We start from the raw sequence: 12,754 nt of genomic DNA on the forward strand, positions 1-12,754 counted from the left end.
TAATGAAGCACCCTACTTCAGTTTTTTTTCTCAATTTTTATTTAGAAAGTTCAGTGAAACAACATATCACAGTTTAGAAATATCTTAATCTCACTATAATTTACACTTAAAAATTTAGTAAGTTTTGATTTTCAACAATAAAATTTATAAAAATAATTTTACATTTATAAAATGAATCATTATTTCACAATAAATTATTCATATTTACCACCTGAAAAAGTTTTGTGCTATATAAAAGCAATAAGTTTCATTATCAATATTTTGAAAATATGCTGAAAACTTCAGTTCCTCTTTGTCCAGCATTTTTGGCAGTTAAGTATACAAAAATATTATATTAAAAATTCCCTGACCATAGTTATTAAAACAAAATCGTTAGCAATAATTTCTAAAACGAAGCTGTTTAGTAAATATATGCAGATAAGTTAAAGGGTTCACTAAAAATGAATTTTTTTAATATCTACTAAAAGAACAGCACAACAAGTAAAACAGAAACCTACAAAAGTATTTGTTATTTATAAAGATCAAAAGCATTCTTATACATGAAATTGAGACGCTAGAGTAAATTTCCAAAAAATAAGAGTGAAGTAAACTTTCCTCTTCCCTCACTCACTCTCAAAGATATATTTTACAGTTTTCAGGTACCAGCTACTGAAGGAATTTTGATTTTATTAAATCCATTATAGCTTCCAATTAACCATTTTTCTACACTGACTTAATAAGTTAGTTAATATTAACAGAACCTTTTTTATTCGTAGGGTAAATGGGGGGTTATGAAATCTTAGAAATTTTGAGAGATTCTGTAAAAATCAGTTAATTTAGTCTCTTACAAGTTGGGACACTATTTTTTGTATCACTCATAATTACTCAGTGATATTTCCTTGCTTCTGTGTGCGTGTGTGTGTGTGTGTGTGTGTGTGTGATAGAGTGAGAGAGATCACTATTTCTTGAGGTGGCCCATCATGCATTGTTTTCAAATACACTTCAGCTTTAGATGATATCAAATAGGGCTCCAATGAACTGTACTCCTCAGTCCACTGGATTTTTGAAAATCCGCTGAGCCAGTGATTTGCATTTGTGTTTTCATCATAACCTATCTGGTATGTCTTTTATTTCCTTTAATTTGTTTTAAGGTTTTGTTTTGTGGTTTTGTCTTGTTTTTTTGTTTTTTGTTTTGGGGGGAAGACATTAAAGCTACAACAGTGGTTTCTTATTCATGCTGCAGCAAATTTACACTCATTGATTACATGTAAATATGTGTTACAGGTAACAAGATGGGCAGGATTCAGTCATCACATCAACTGCATATATTTAAAAACCATAGTAAGAAGCTCACATTTTTCATTCCACACCAGATTTATTCTCCTTAGAGTGAAGCAGATCTGGGCGTCAAGGTGGCTGTCCTGCTCTTCAGGTTTACAAACTTCAGTTATGTACTTCAACCCTCCAAGCAATAGGTTTCTTCATTTATAAGTGAAAGACAATAATACCTCTCTTACGGGGTTGCTGTGAGGATTAAGTGAGACACTGTGTGTGTGACAATGGCCATTTTGTCTCCCAATATCAGCCTCCCCGAGTGGTGCCGTTTTAGTTGGCACAAGGCTTATCACCTAAAGACTGCTTTGCAGGGTCCCTGGGAACTAGAGGCAGGCATATGCTAAAATTCAAGTCAATGGATGACTACCAGATTGTTTTAGGAGAGAGAAGGCAGGGTTTCTCTTGGTCCAGCCACTGTGTTAAGGGTTTCCTTTTTTACCATTTATCCTGTATCTTGATTGGTAAAACAAACATGTTTTATGTTAAAATACATCTTCAAATATAGGCAGGATTACAAGGAATAGCCAGTCAGCCTCGGAATGACTATAATTTTCTAAGCTTAAGATAGAGGTGTATTTAACTGTGGGCCAAAAAGATGCTTCTTAGCCACTGGATATCCACAAGTGATTCTTCAAATAAATATTTCCTATTTTATAGCAACTGCTTTATTTTTCTAACTTGCAAGTTTGAAATTGATAAAAAAAAAATGGTTCATTTTACACTGATCTGGAATTGCTGATCTACCTACCATTCTTAGTCACAAAAGAACACTCAGTTCTGCATCACATCACAATGAAGCAATTATTTACAGATTTAAATTAATATCGAGACAACAAATGAAAGTAGTACATAAGATTCAACTGGTTCCAGAGCAGTGCAAGGGAAGTTGGAAAAATATACTATACAAACATATTGAAACTCAGATATACATTATTTGCATCTGAAAGTTTTAAACAATAGCAACAACAAACAAAATGAGCATATAAACAAGAAAAGAGGATACCATCTTACAACAGCACCATGAAGAAGGCTTGGCTAAGAGTTTGCCAAAAGTACTATCCTGAGTTATTTTAAGACCGACAAGTTTTCACATTTACGCAGTGCCATTCGGGAGTAAACATATTCTCACAATTGCTTTTGTTTGGAGAGAGGCTGGTGTGAAATCACTGAAGCTTGGTTTGCGGCTATTTTGTACTGTTCTTGTCCAGAGCCTTGTGGTGGGGAAGGGAGTGGGGTCTCAGGAGTTGCTAAAAAAGAATCAGAGAATTGTATGTAATGGTGACAGTCACCCTGGCCCGGCCTAGTAAGCCCTGCATGACACCCATATGCATTATTCCATTTTGGAGATATTATCATATATATGAAGATCATATATAAAGTATGATTATCTAATCCGTTATGAGCTCACTGAGGTGCTATTGGAGTTGCACGGCCCTCTTCCCTCCCAGATAGCATCCAAACGGAATAGAGATGCTTAAACTTCTTCATAGTCACTCAACAGTCACGTACTGTCTTTCTTAATAGCATTTATGAGCATTTGACTCTCTCACAAACCCAGCAGAAAAAAAGTTAATGAAGAGTATGAACAGAATGCCAGGTTGTTGTTTTTTTTCAAATCTTTGAAAACAACTGTACAATTTTTACAATGAAAAATGCACATAAAATATATTTGGTTTGGATTCCACTGACTCAAACATAATAGACGACATACAAAGTTAAGACATTTTGCAAGTGCTTTGAAACCTATATCGGAATTAAAAACATCTGAAAAATACTGGCATTTTGCTTCAAAATTATTCTATTACAGTTGAGCTCACCCATCCCTTCCTCATCAAAGAGCAAGCCCAAGTAATTGAAAAAAGAAGTTACAGTGTGAATACTTCATTGTCTAGAATAGTATTTCCTCCTATTGCAAACTTTTACTATATTATAAAATAATCTGGGAGCTAGCTTAGATTTTTAATTTTTTTAAACTTGAAATATTTTAATATTCACATTGATTTTAATTCCATATTTAACAGAACGAATAGAAAATGTTTGATAATCAGCCTGAGGCACTGCAAACTGTATAGACTTTTTTTTCAAAATAGCTTTTAAAAATTGATACAAAAATAAGAACACTTCCTTTTTGCCTGATCTTTCACATATTGACTTTATATCATTAAATATGGTTGGAAACAACATATTTACATACAGTTTAATTAACAAAAGAATAACCATATTTGCTTTAAAATTTTTTTTCTGGATATTTGGGATGAATCTAAGACTGCCAGGACCTGCTCTAAAAGGCCAGGAAAATACACATGAACTTAAATTTATTTGGTGTGTATGTGTAATGTTTTGTTTTGCATAAAATATAAACTCTTCCAAATAGGTGCTAACAGAGGAAATTTTTCCTTTACAAATGGATTCTCATAAATATTGTGTTGAAAGAGGTAAAATAAAAATGAGAAATGTGATGTGATTTTAAATAGATTAGGGTCAGCAAATATGCTTTTAAAAGTACTAGAAAACTAACATTTAAAAAGTACAAGATTCAACCACCAGCAGAATTGTTAAACGTTCTTGCCAGCCAATGCCTATAATGTTTAATATGTTGTTAAAGTGTTTTGTTTTCTGGGTTTATGAATAACTAATCCCTAAGAGAGATGACGTTGGACTTGCCCTGTCTACTCTTGACTATGAAAGGAACATGGTAACATTTGCTTTGCAAGGATGGTCCCAAATTGATGTCTTTCAAACACATTTCAAGTTCTGTTTCCATAATATGAGTTATGTTTTAACAATTTTATTTCTGCCTTTATCATGTAGTCAAAGAACTTTGTGTTTCGGACACTATTTACACATAGGTTTACCAGGGGCTGTATCTAAAAGGCAACAGGGTTAATACCCATTTCTGTGGCCTCCACTTTCCCTACACCACTAGGTAGCAGTCAGGTGGTACTTACTAAATTGTCACATTTGTTTGAACATTTCCATGAAACCACACTGTAATTAGTTGCTGAGGGCTACTATAAATTCAGTAGGTAATATAGACACACATAATAATTATATCACAATAACTCAAGGAATCTCAGTGAGTTAGCTGGTTTAGTGTTAAGAGGAGATAGATCAAAGGAGATAGATCAAAGGTAAATGTGGGAATACTAAGTATAAACTCAGAAACAATCCTAGGTATTTTGTCAAATACAGATTTTTATCTCTGGAGTAGCTTCTGAAAAATAGAATTTTTGTGTAATTTTTGTTAAATCTGCAATATTATCATATTAACTTTGCTACTAACCCCTACTATTTATGTAATCATTTTAGTTCCAAAGTGTTTTCCCAGTGGCCCTCACTTTGCACAAATCTGACATGCATGGATTTCAGTTATTACAGCTTGGATAAATAGCACCAGTCTGGCAAAAACATGGCTCAAATTTCATTTAGCCTGGTAACTCACAATTAACTGTGAGTAACTGCATAAATACAAACTTCACTGCTAACTCTTCGGTCTACATGAATCACCTCAGTAACAGATGTGTATTGTGATCAGTAACCAATCACATCACATCTTTAAGTCTGTCTGGGATGTCACTGAACATATTTTATTCAGTTCATGTACTGACAACTAAGTGTGTAGTTGTGTTGCCTCCTCATCTCCTAGTGATAAATTCTCATGACATTTTGCAAAAAAATGGACAATTAAAACAGAATTGGCAAAAAATAAATAAAAGAAAAGAAGCAAAAAGTGACAATGCAGGAAGTGAATGGAACACGGATGGAGCTGCAGAAGAAATAGTTCCCCTGGGAATGCAGACACTGCTGCTCTTTGAGTCTCTAAATCTGCATTCTGTGAAATCTTGCTGTTTGCAATAACGTGGATGGAGCTAGAGTGTGTTATGCTAAGTGAAATAAGCCAATCAGAGAAAGACAAATACCATATGATTTCATTCATATGTGGAGTTTACGAAACAAAACAGATGAACATATAACATGGGAAGGTGGGGGGAAGAGAAGAGAGGGAAACAAATCACAGGAGACTCTTAATGATAGAGAACAAACTGAGGGTTGATGGGGGGGGGTGGGGAGATGGCTAGAAGGGTGATGGGTACTAAAAAGGGCACTTGTGATGAGCACTGGGTTTTGTGTGTAAGTGAGGAATTACTGAATTCTACTCCTGAAACCAATACTGCACTGTATGTTAACTGAAGTTTAAATTAAAACAATAAAAATAAATCTGCATTCTGGGTCTTAGTGAAGGTAAAGTGATGGACATTAGTGAAAAAAACTTCATATTAAATAATTTCTCAGAGATATTTCAGACATGGAAATTGCGAAGGGTAAAATCTTGGAAGCTGATCCAAACTTCCCAAAAGAGTAAAATTCATCAAGGCATAGAAAAGATGCTCATTTCCACTTGCAATTTAGAACAGAGGAAAGCAGGACGCACTGTTGAAACTATACTTCATAATTTTTCATAATTTTTTTACAGATTTTTAAAAAATGTTTTTTTATTTATTCTGAGAGAGAAAGAGGGGACACAAAAGGGGAGGGGCAGAGAGAGAGGGAGAGGGAAAATCCCAAGCAGGCTTCACGCTGTCAGCACAGAGCCTGACGTGGGGCTCAAGAGTCAGACGCTTAACCAACTGAGCCATCCAGGCACTCCTTCTTGATAATTTTTTAACAAACAAACAAATAAAAACATGTGAATTCTCATTGTATCTAATGCTTACATTACAGTGTCTTAAATAGATATTAGGATTATTGTTATTATTCAGCTTCACTATAGAGTTACAACCTGTAGTTAGGAGAGTTCTTAATGTTTCAGCAAACACTTTTATTTATTCATTTTTAAATGTTTATTTTAAGATAGAGAGAGAAAGGGAGAAAGCATGAGCACTCACACACACACACACACACACACACACGTGAGAACAGGGTAGGGACAGAGAGAGAGAGGGAGAGAGAGGATCCCAAGCAGGCTCCGTGCTGTCAGTGCAGAGTCCAACATGGGGCTTGATCTCACAAACCATGAGATCGTGACCTGAGCTGAAACCAAGAGTCTGATGCTTAACCAACTGAGCCACCCAGCCACCCCGGCAAACATTTTTAAAGGTCACAATCAACTATAATTTTCCTATTGATTATTAAGATTTCCTTGCACGCTTCCGGCTTGCACAGTCCTTTTCACAGCCCTGCACTACCAGGCCAAACCAGGACTGCCTGTACATTCTGTTTTATGCACTCACATCCAATTTTAGGGAGCAAACCCATGATCCCTAGGAGAACAAGGACTTGCTGAATATCACAATCTCCCACAGTGGAGTCCTACAGAGGAAACTGCACCTAAATTTTTCTATTGCTGGGTACTGATAGATTCTTTCCCCAAATTCCACTTTTTCTTAATTAAGTTTAAAAAATATTATGGTTGGCAAAATACTTACAGATCTGGTCTGTATGAACCAGTGTTGACATGGGACCTAAAAGTATAGTTTGTCCAGTTAATGGATCTTGAGACAAATGTGGGTGCACCGGATGATGGAGATGGCTGGCGTCATTGGAAGCACCTACAGAAGATAAAAAGATGCTTGCGTTAGTGACATTTAATCAGCGACAGCAAGTTTACCTTGCAACACACGCTTTGATTGACAGCTGGAATATTGCTATTTTTGCAAAGTGCTTTTTGGGATTTCAAAAATAAATTAATAGAACTGCTGCCATATTAAGGACAATGTCAGCTTTCACTGTGCATTGGCTAGATTAATGTTGTATCATGTTATGTTGTATATTAATAATGGACCTTGTGTGCTGTTTCCTGGAATCATTAGGTTTGCTGCCTGTTGTTAAGGCAATTCCAAGAATCACTTACCTCAAGTTTATAGTATTTGGGATCACACTAATAGCATAAACAACTTTTATTTCAGAAAGATGTCATTAGAAACACATTAAGCACCAGAAAACTAAAACTAAAATAAAATAAAATAAAGTGATTTTACAAGGAAATTTAATTTAGATCAGAACACAAAATAAATGATTTCTTAACTTATTCCTGACATTTATTGCAGCAATGAAATCTCATTTTTCCCTTCTCATTGTGTTATGTCAATTAATTATTTCAGGAGCAAAGTGTTTAGTTTTAAGGTATTTACTAGAAATATTTTTAGGTTCTGTTGCCATGCTGGTATCCTTGAGCTTTTAAAGGAGTCATGGCATAGAAAAATATAATACACCCCTAGGAGTCCTAAAAATAAAAAATCCATTTCTATTCACCATATTTGAAAGGATAGACTGAGGCAAGAAGAACTGCGTGGGACAAAGATGGCAGAGACTAGTAAGAATGAGGATTTCAATATGTTCAAGTATTTTTGTCTCCATCAAATGGGTTTTGCAGACTTTCTAAATGTTAAAAAAAAAAAAAAATGAATCCACTATGTCACAGACAAAAAATAAATATATTCTGCTCCAGAAACCAATACTACCTATGTATGCTAACTAAGTTGAATTCAAATAAATAAAATAAAATAAAAAAACTTGGAGGAAGATAAATAAACAAACAAACAAGTCAACCTACTACAGACTGCAATGCTAATAAATAATAAATTCTTATATGTACTCACCACCCAGTAACATTTCCTGAAGTAAGTTGTCAATTTTAACCATCCCAAAAAGTTTAACGAATTGTATTTGCTCAATCATTTGCCAGGTGATGCTCTGCAGCGTGGGCAGGAGCAAGAGCAGCTCTCCAAACCTCCCCCGGGAGTCATATTGCCTGTCATTGATGTAGTCCTCCAAACTGAGCTGCACTTGGAACCGCATGTTCTTAATCTTTACCGGGTCGCTTAGCCCTTTTGCATCTAAGAAAGGAAGAAAAGGGGCAATCTAAGAGATCGCATCTTGCTAGAGTGTGAGAGAAAACATTCCAATATTAAATAATGGTTAATTTTCATTTTAATTGTTGTTTAATGGAAATCTGAAAACAAACCTGGATCAAAAAATACAATTGCCTTCAAACAAGCATATTCATTGTCATCAATCTGAATTTCTTGAAATGGTCGTACCAACTCGTCTAGAACCCGGTTGGCCACGCGGCTGATCTCAATTTCACTGCTGTTGCGGTGAATTACGTAGTTGTTTCCTAGGAGGAAAAAAAAAAAAAAAAAGATCAGCACACCCCAACAAAAGATTGTCAGATATGATTTAAGTTTTCACAAATAAATATTTTAAACGTTTCTTCCCTTGAAGGAATAGGAATAGTACTTTCTTTCAGTAGTGGATTGGAAGAATAAATATTGTTAAAATGTCAATACTGCAAAGCTCTCTACACATTCAATGCAATCCCAATCAAATTGCACCAGCATTCTTCTCGAAGCTAGAACAAGCAATCCTAAAATTTGTATGGAACCACAAAAGACCCCGAATAGCCAAAGTAATTTTGAAGAAGAAGACCAAAGCTGGAGGCATCACAATCCCAGACTTTAGCCTCTACTACAAAGCTGTCATCATCAAGACAGCATGGTATTGGCACAAAAACAGACACATAGACCAATGGAATAGAATAGAAATCCCAGAATTAGACCCACAAAAGTATGGCCAACTAATCTTTGACAAAGCAGGAAGGAATATCCAATGGAAAAAAAGACAGTCTCCTTAACAAATGGTGCTGGGAGAACTGGACAGCAACATGCAGAAGGATGAAACTAGACCACTTTCTTACAACATTCACAAAAATAAACTCAAAATGGATAAAGGACCTGAATGCGAGACAGGAAATCATCAAAACCCTAGAGAAGAAAGCAGGAAAAAAACCTCTCTGACCTCAGCCACAGCAATTTCTTACTTGACACATCCCCAAAGGCAAGGGAAATAAAAGCAAAAATGAACTATTGGGACCTCATCAAGATGAAAAGCTTCTGCACTGCCAAGGAAACAATGAAGAAAACTAAAAGGCAACCGACGGAATGGGGAAAGATATTTGCAAATGACATATCAGGCAAAGGGCCAGTATCCAAAATCTATAAAGAACCCACAAAACTCCACACACAAAAAAACAAATAATCCAGTGAAGAAATGGGCAGAAGACATGAATAGACACTTCTCTAAAGAAGACATCCAGATGGCCAACAGGCACATGAGAAGATGCTCAACGTCGCTCCTCATCAGGGAAATACAAATCAAAACCACACTCAGATATCACCTCACACCAGTCAGAGTGGCCAAAATGAACAAATCAGGAGACTATAGATGCTGGAGAGGATGTGGAGAACCGGGAACCCTCTTGCACCGTTGGTGGGAATGCAAACTGGTGCAGCCGCTCTGGAAAACAGTGTGGAGGTTCCTCAAAAAATTAAAAATAGATCTACCCTAGGACCCAGCAATAGCACTGCTAGGAATTTACCCAGGGGATACAGGAGTGCTGATGCATAGGGGCACTTGTACCCCAATGTTTATAACAGCACTTTCAACAACAGCCAAATTATGGAAAGAGCCTAAATATCCATCGACTGATGAATGGGTAAAGAAATTGTGGTTTATATACACAATGGAATACTACGTGGCAATGAGAAAGAATGAAATATGGCCTTTTGTAGCAACGTGGATGGAACTGGAGAGTGTTATGCTGAGTGAAATAAGCCATACAAAGAAAGACAGATACCATATGTTTTCACTCTTATATGGATCCTGAGAAATTTAACAGAAGACCATGGGGGAGGGGAAGAAAAAAAAAAAAAAGGTTAGAGAGGGAGGGAGCCAAAACATAAGAGACTCTTAAAAACTGAGAACAATCTGAGGGTTGATGGGGGGTGGGAGGGAGGGGATGGTGGGTGATGGGTATTGAGGAGGGCACCTGTTGGGATGAGCACTGGGTGTTGTATGGAAACCAGTTTGACAATAAATTTCATATTAAAAAAAAAAGAAAGAAAAACTTAAGAACACGTCAAGGATAAATGACATTGATAATATGATCACATGCATTTTAACAGACTCAGTCACTAGTGATAACACAAAAGTGCAGACTAATAACAAGCTAATAATTGACAGGAGAGAAACAAAATATAATGATTACCCTTCCACTATGTCAGTTATCTATTAGTGTCTTAATCATTAATGAGCGTAACACAAAACCTAAAGAAACTTTCTTGCTTACAGTGGATAAAAAGAGGACTCCTTTAGTGGTCTAGGTATATGTCGGTGTAACAACTTTTGAAACACAACTTTAACAGGCCTAAGTAGATGAATTCAAGAAAGTTCAGAAATTGAACAGAGACTAGACTCCCTAATCCCTAAGGACGCTCCAATTTAGAACGTCTCTGGCTGTAAGTGACAAATAGTATAGCTTTGAAAATATTAGAAACTAGAAGTTATTAGAGCTCCTAAGATAACAGCTAAATTGTTATTTTCTGATTTTATAAGAAGTCAATATTCTGAATTCTTTCATTGCAGGCAAAGACAATCTTCAGTGTAACAACATGTAAAAAGATCTAAAGAAATATAGTCTTGCTCTTATGAAAAGTTAGTTTACCTAATTATTCAGGGTAAAACAATTTAGAAATAGGTAGCAAATACATTTGAGTTTTTAAGTATACTGTATTCAATCTATAATGAGAGCAGTATTATAGCAGTCTTATAAATGCAGGAGAGTGTTTAATAGAATCTAAGAGCATTGTCTCTGCAGTCACATTATGTGGTTTAGAATCCTGGCTCTATCCCTTACTAGCTTTGTGACCTTAAGTTAACTTTCTCTGCCTGCATTTCCTCACCTGCAGAATAAAAGTACGTACCTATCCCTTAGGGTTATCATGAGGATTAAATGAGATAGCATGTATTTATATGTAAAGCACTTAGAGAATGCATCTTGCATAGTAAGTCCTCAATAGATATTAGCTATATCTATTATATTAGCTATATCATATTATATGTGAAAAATATATCATATTATATTTATTCCTATTTTGGGTTAAAATATCTAACACAAAGACATAATGAGCAATCTAGTCATCATTTCACACAGTTAGAGAGAAGTGGAGATAATAATCATTACAGCCATCTCAACTCTCTCAACAGGAAAACTAATTTTAAAAGGTAAGTAAGGTGGGTGGATGGAAGCAATTGCTTAAGGAAGACAAAAGCTTTCCCTTGTGTCTTCTTCCCCCATTCAACCTGCCATCCTACTTTGTCTCTTCCAGCACTACTACTTAACTATCAGGATTTTCAGACATAGTCACCAAATAATTTTTTTTTTTAATTTTTTATAAATTTTTTTTTCAACGTTTATTTATTTTTTGGGGGACAGAGAGAGACAGAGCATGAACGGGGGAGGGGCAGACAGAGAGGGAGACACAGAATCGGAAACAGGCTCCAGGCTCTGAGCCATCAGCCCAGAGCTTGACGCGGGGCTCGAACTCACGGACCGCGAGATCGTGACCTGGCTGAAGTCGGACGCTTAACCGACTGCGCCACCCAGGCGCCCCACCAAATAATTTTTTTAACTGGGGATTTTGCATCATATCATAGGCAATGAGATCATAGGAAATAGACATGTTCCTTGGAAGTGTATAAAACAAGTTATAAGTATTAAGCAGCCACTGAAGGAGTTGGAAACAAAACTGAGACTCCAATAAAGTGGTCACATAAATCACCAGTTATTTGTCCTGATAGGATTTAAAGATACTTCATTATTATGTTTATTGAGCAACATTTCTCTTTTATTTTTAAATCTTTTCCCTCCAGTTTCATTGAGAAATAATTGACATACATCACTGTATAAGTTTAAGAAGGACAGCATGACGGTTTGATTTACATATATTGTGAGATGATTACCATGGTAGGTTCAATTAATGTCCATCTTCTCATGGATACAATGAAAACAGAAGGAAAAAAATCCCCTTGTAATGAAAATGCTTAGAATTTACACTCTTAACAATGTCCACACATATTATACTGCAAGTGTTAGCTCTAGTCATCATGTTGTACATCATATCCATAGTATTTATTTGACTTGTAACTGGAAGTTTGTACCTTTTTTAAAAAAAATTTTTTTTTAATGTTTTATTTATTTTTGAGACAGAGAGAGACAGAACATGAACGGCGGAGGGGCAGAGAGAGAGGGAGACACAGAATCGGAAGCAGGCTGCAGGCTCCAAGCTCTGAGCCATCAGCCCAGAGCCCAACGCGGGGCTCGAACTTACGGACCACGAGATCATGACCTGAGCTGAAGTCGGACGCTTAACTGACTGAGCCACCCAGGCGCCCCAAGGAAGTTTGTACCTTTTGACCACCATCTCCAACTTATATTTTTAAAAATTTTTAATGTTTATTTATTTATGAGAGAGAGAGTCAAAGTGTGAGAGAGGAAGGGGAAGAGAGAGAGGGAGACACAAAATCTGAAGCCGACTCCAGGCTCTGAGCTGTCAGCATAGACCCCCATGTGGGGCTTGAACTCTCAGACCACAAGATCATG

The 12,754-nt window shown here is 36.1% G+C and overlaps 1 protein-coding gene across 2 annotated transcripts in view; it reads right to left on the bottom strand.

Annotated features, from left to right (window-relative positions):
* Positions 1 to 778: 778 nt before the first annotated feature.
* Positions 779 to 12,754, bottom strand: part of HNF4G (hepatocyte nuclear factor 4 gamma) — a 129,769-nt gene continuing 117,793 nt past the window's right edge. For both annotated transcript variants that reach the window (XM_045454841.1, XM_045454840.1), the window contains 4 exons: positions 8,279 to 8,431; positions 7,914 to 8,150; positions 6,741 to 6,863; positions 779 to 2,561 (listed from right to left, as the gene is read on the bottom strand). In XM_045454841.1, the coding sequence (XP_045310797.1) occupies positions 2,440 to 2,561; positions 6,741 to 6,863; positions 7,914 to 8,150; positions 8,279 to 8,431 (635 nt within the window). In that variant the 3' untranslated portion in view covers positions 779 to 2,439. The remainder of the gene's footprint in view (positions 2,562 to 6,740; positions 6,864 to 7,913; positions 8,151 to 8,278; positions 8,432 to 12,754) is intronic.

The sequence above is a fragment of the Leopardus geoffroyi genome, chromosome C3 (assembly GCF_018350155.1).
Source record: "Leopardus geoffroyi isolate Oge1 chromosome C3, O.geoffroyi_Oge1_pat1.0, whole genome shotgun sequence".
Lineage (NCBI taxonomy): Eukaryota > Metazoa > Chordata > Mammalia > Carnivora > Felidae > Leopardus > Leopardus geoffroyi.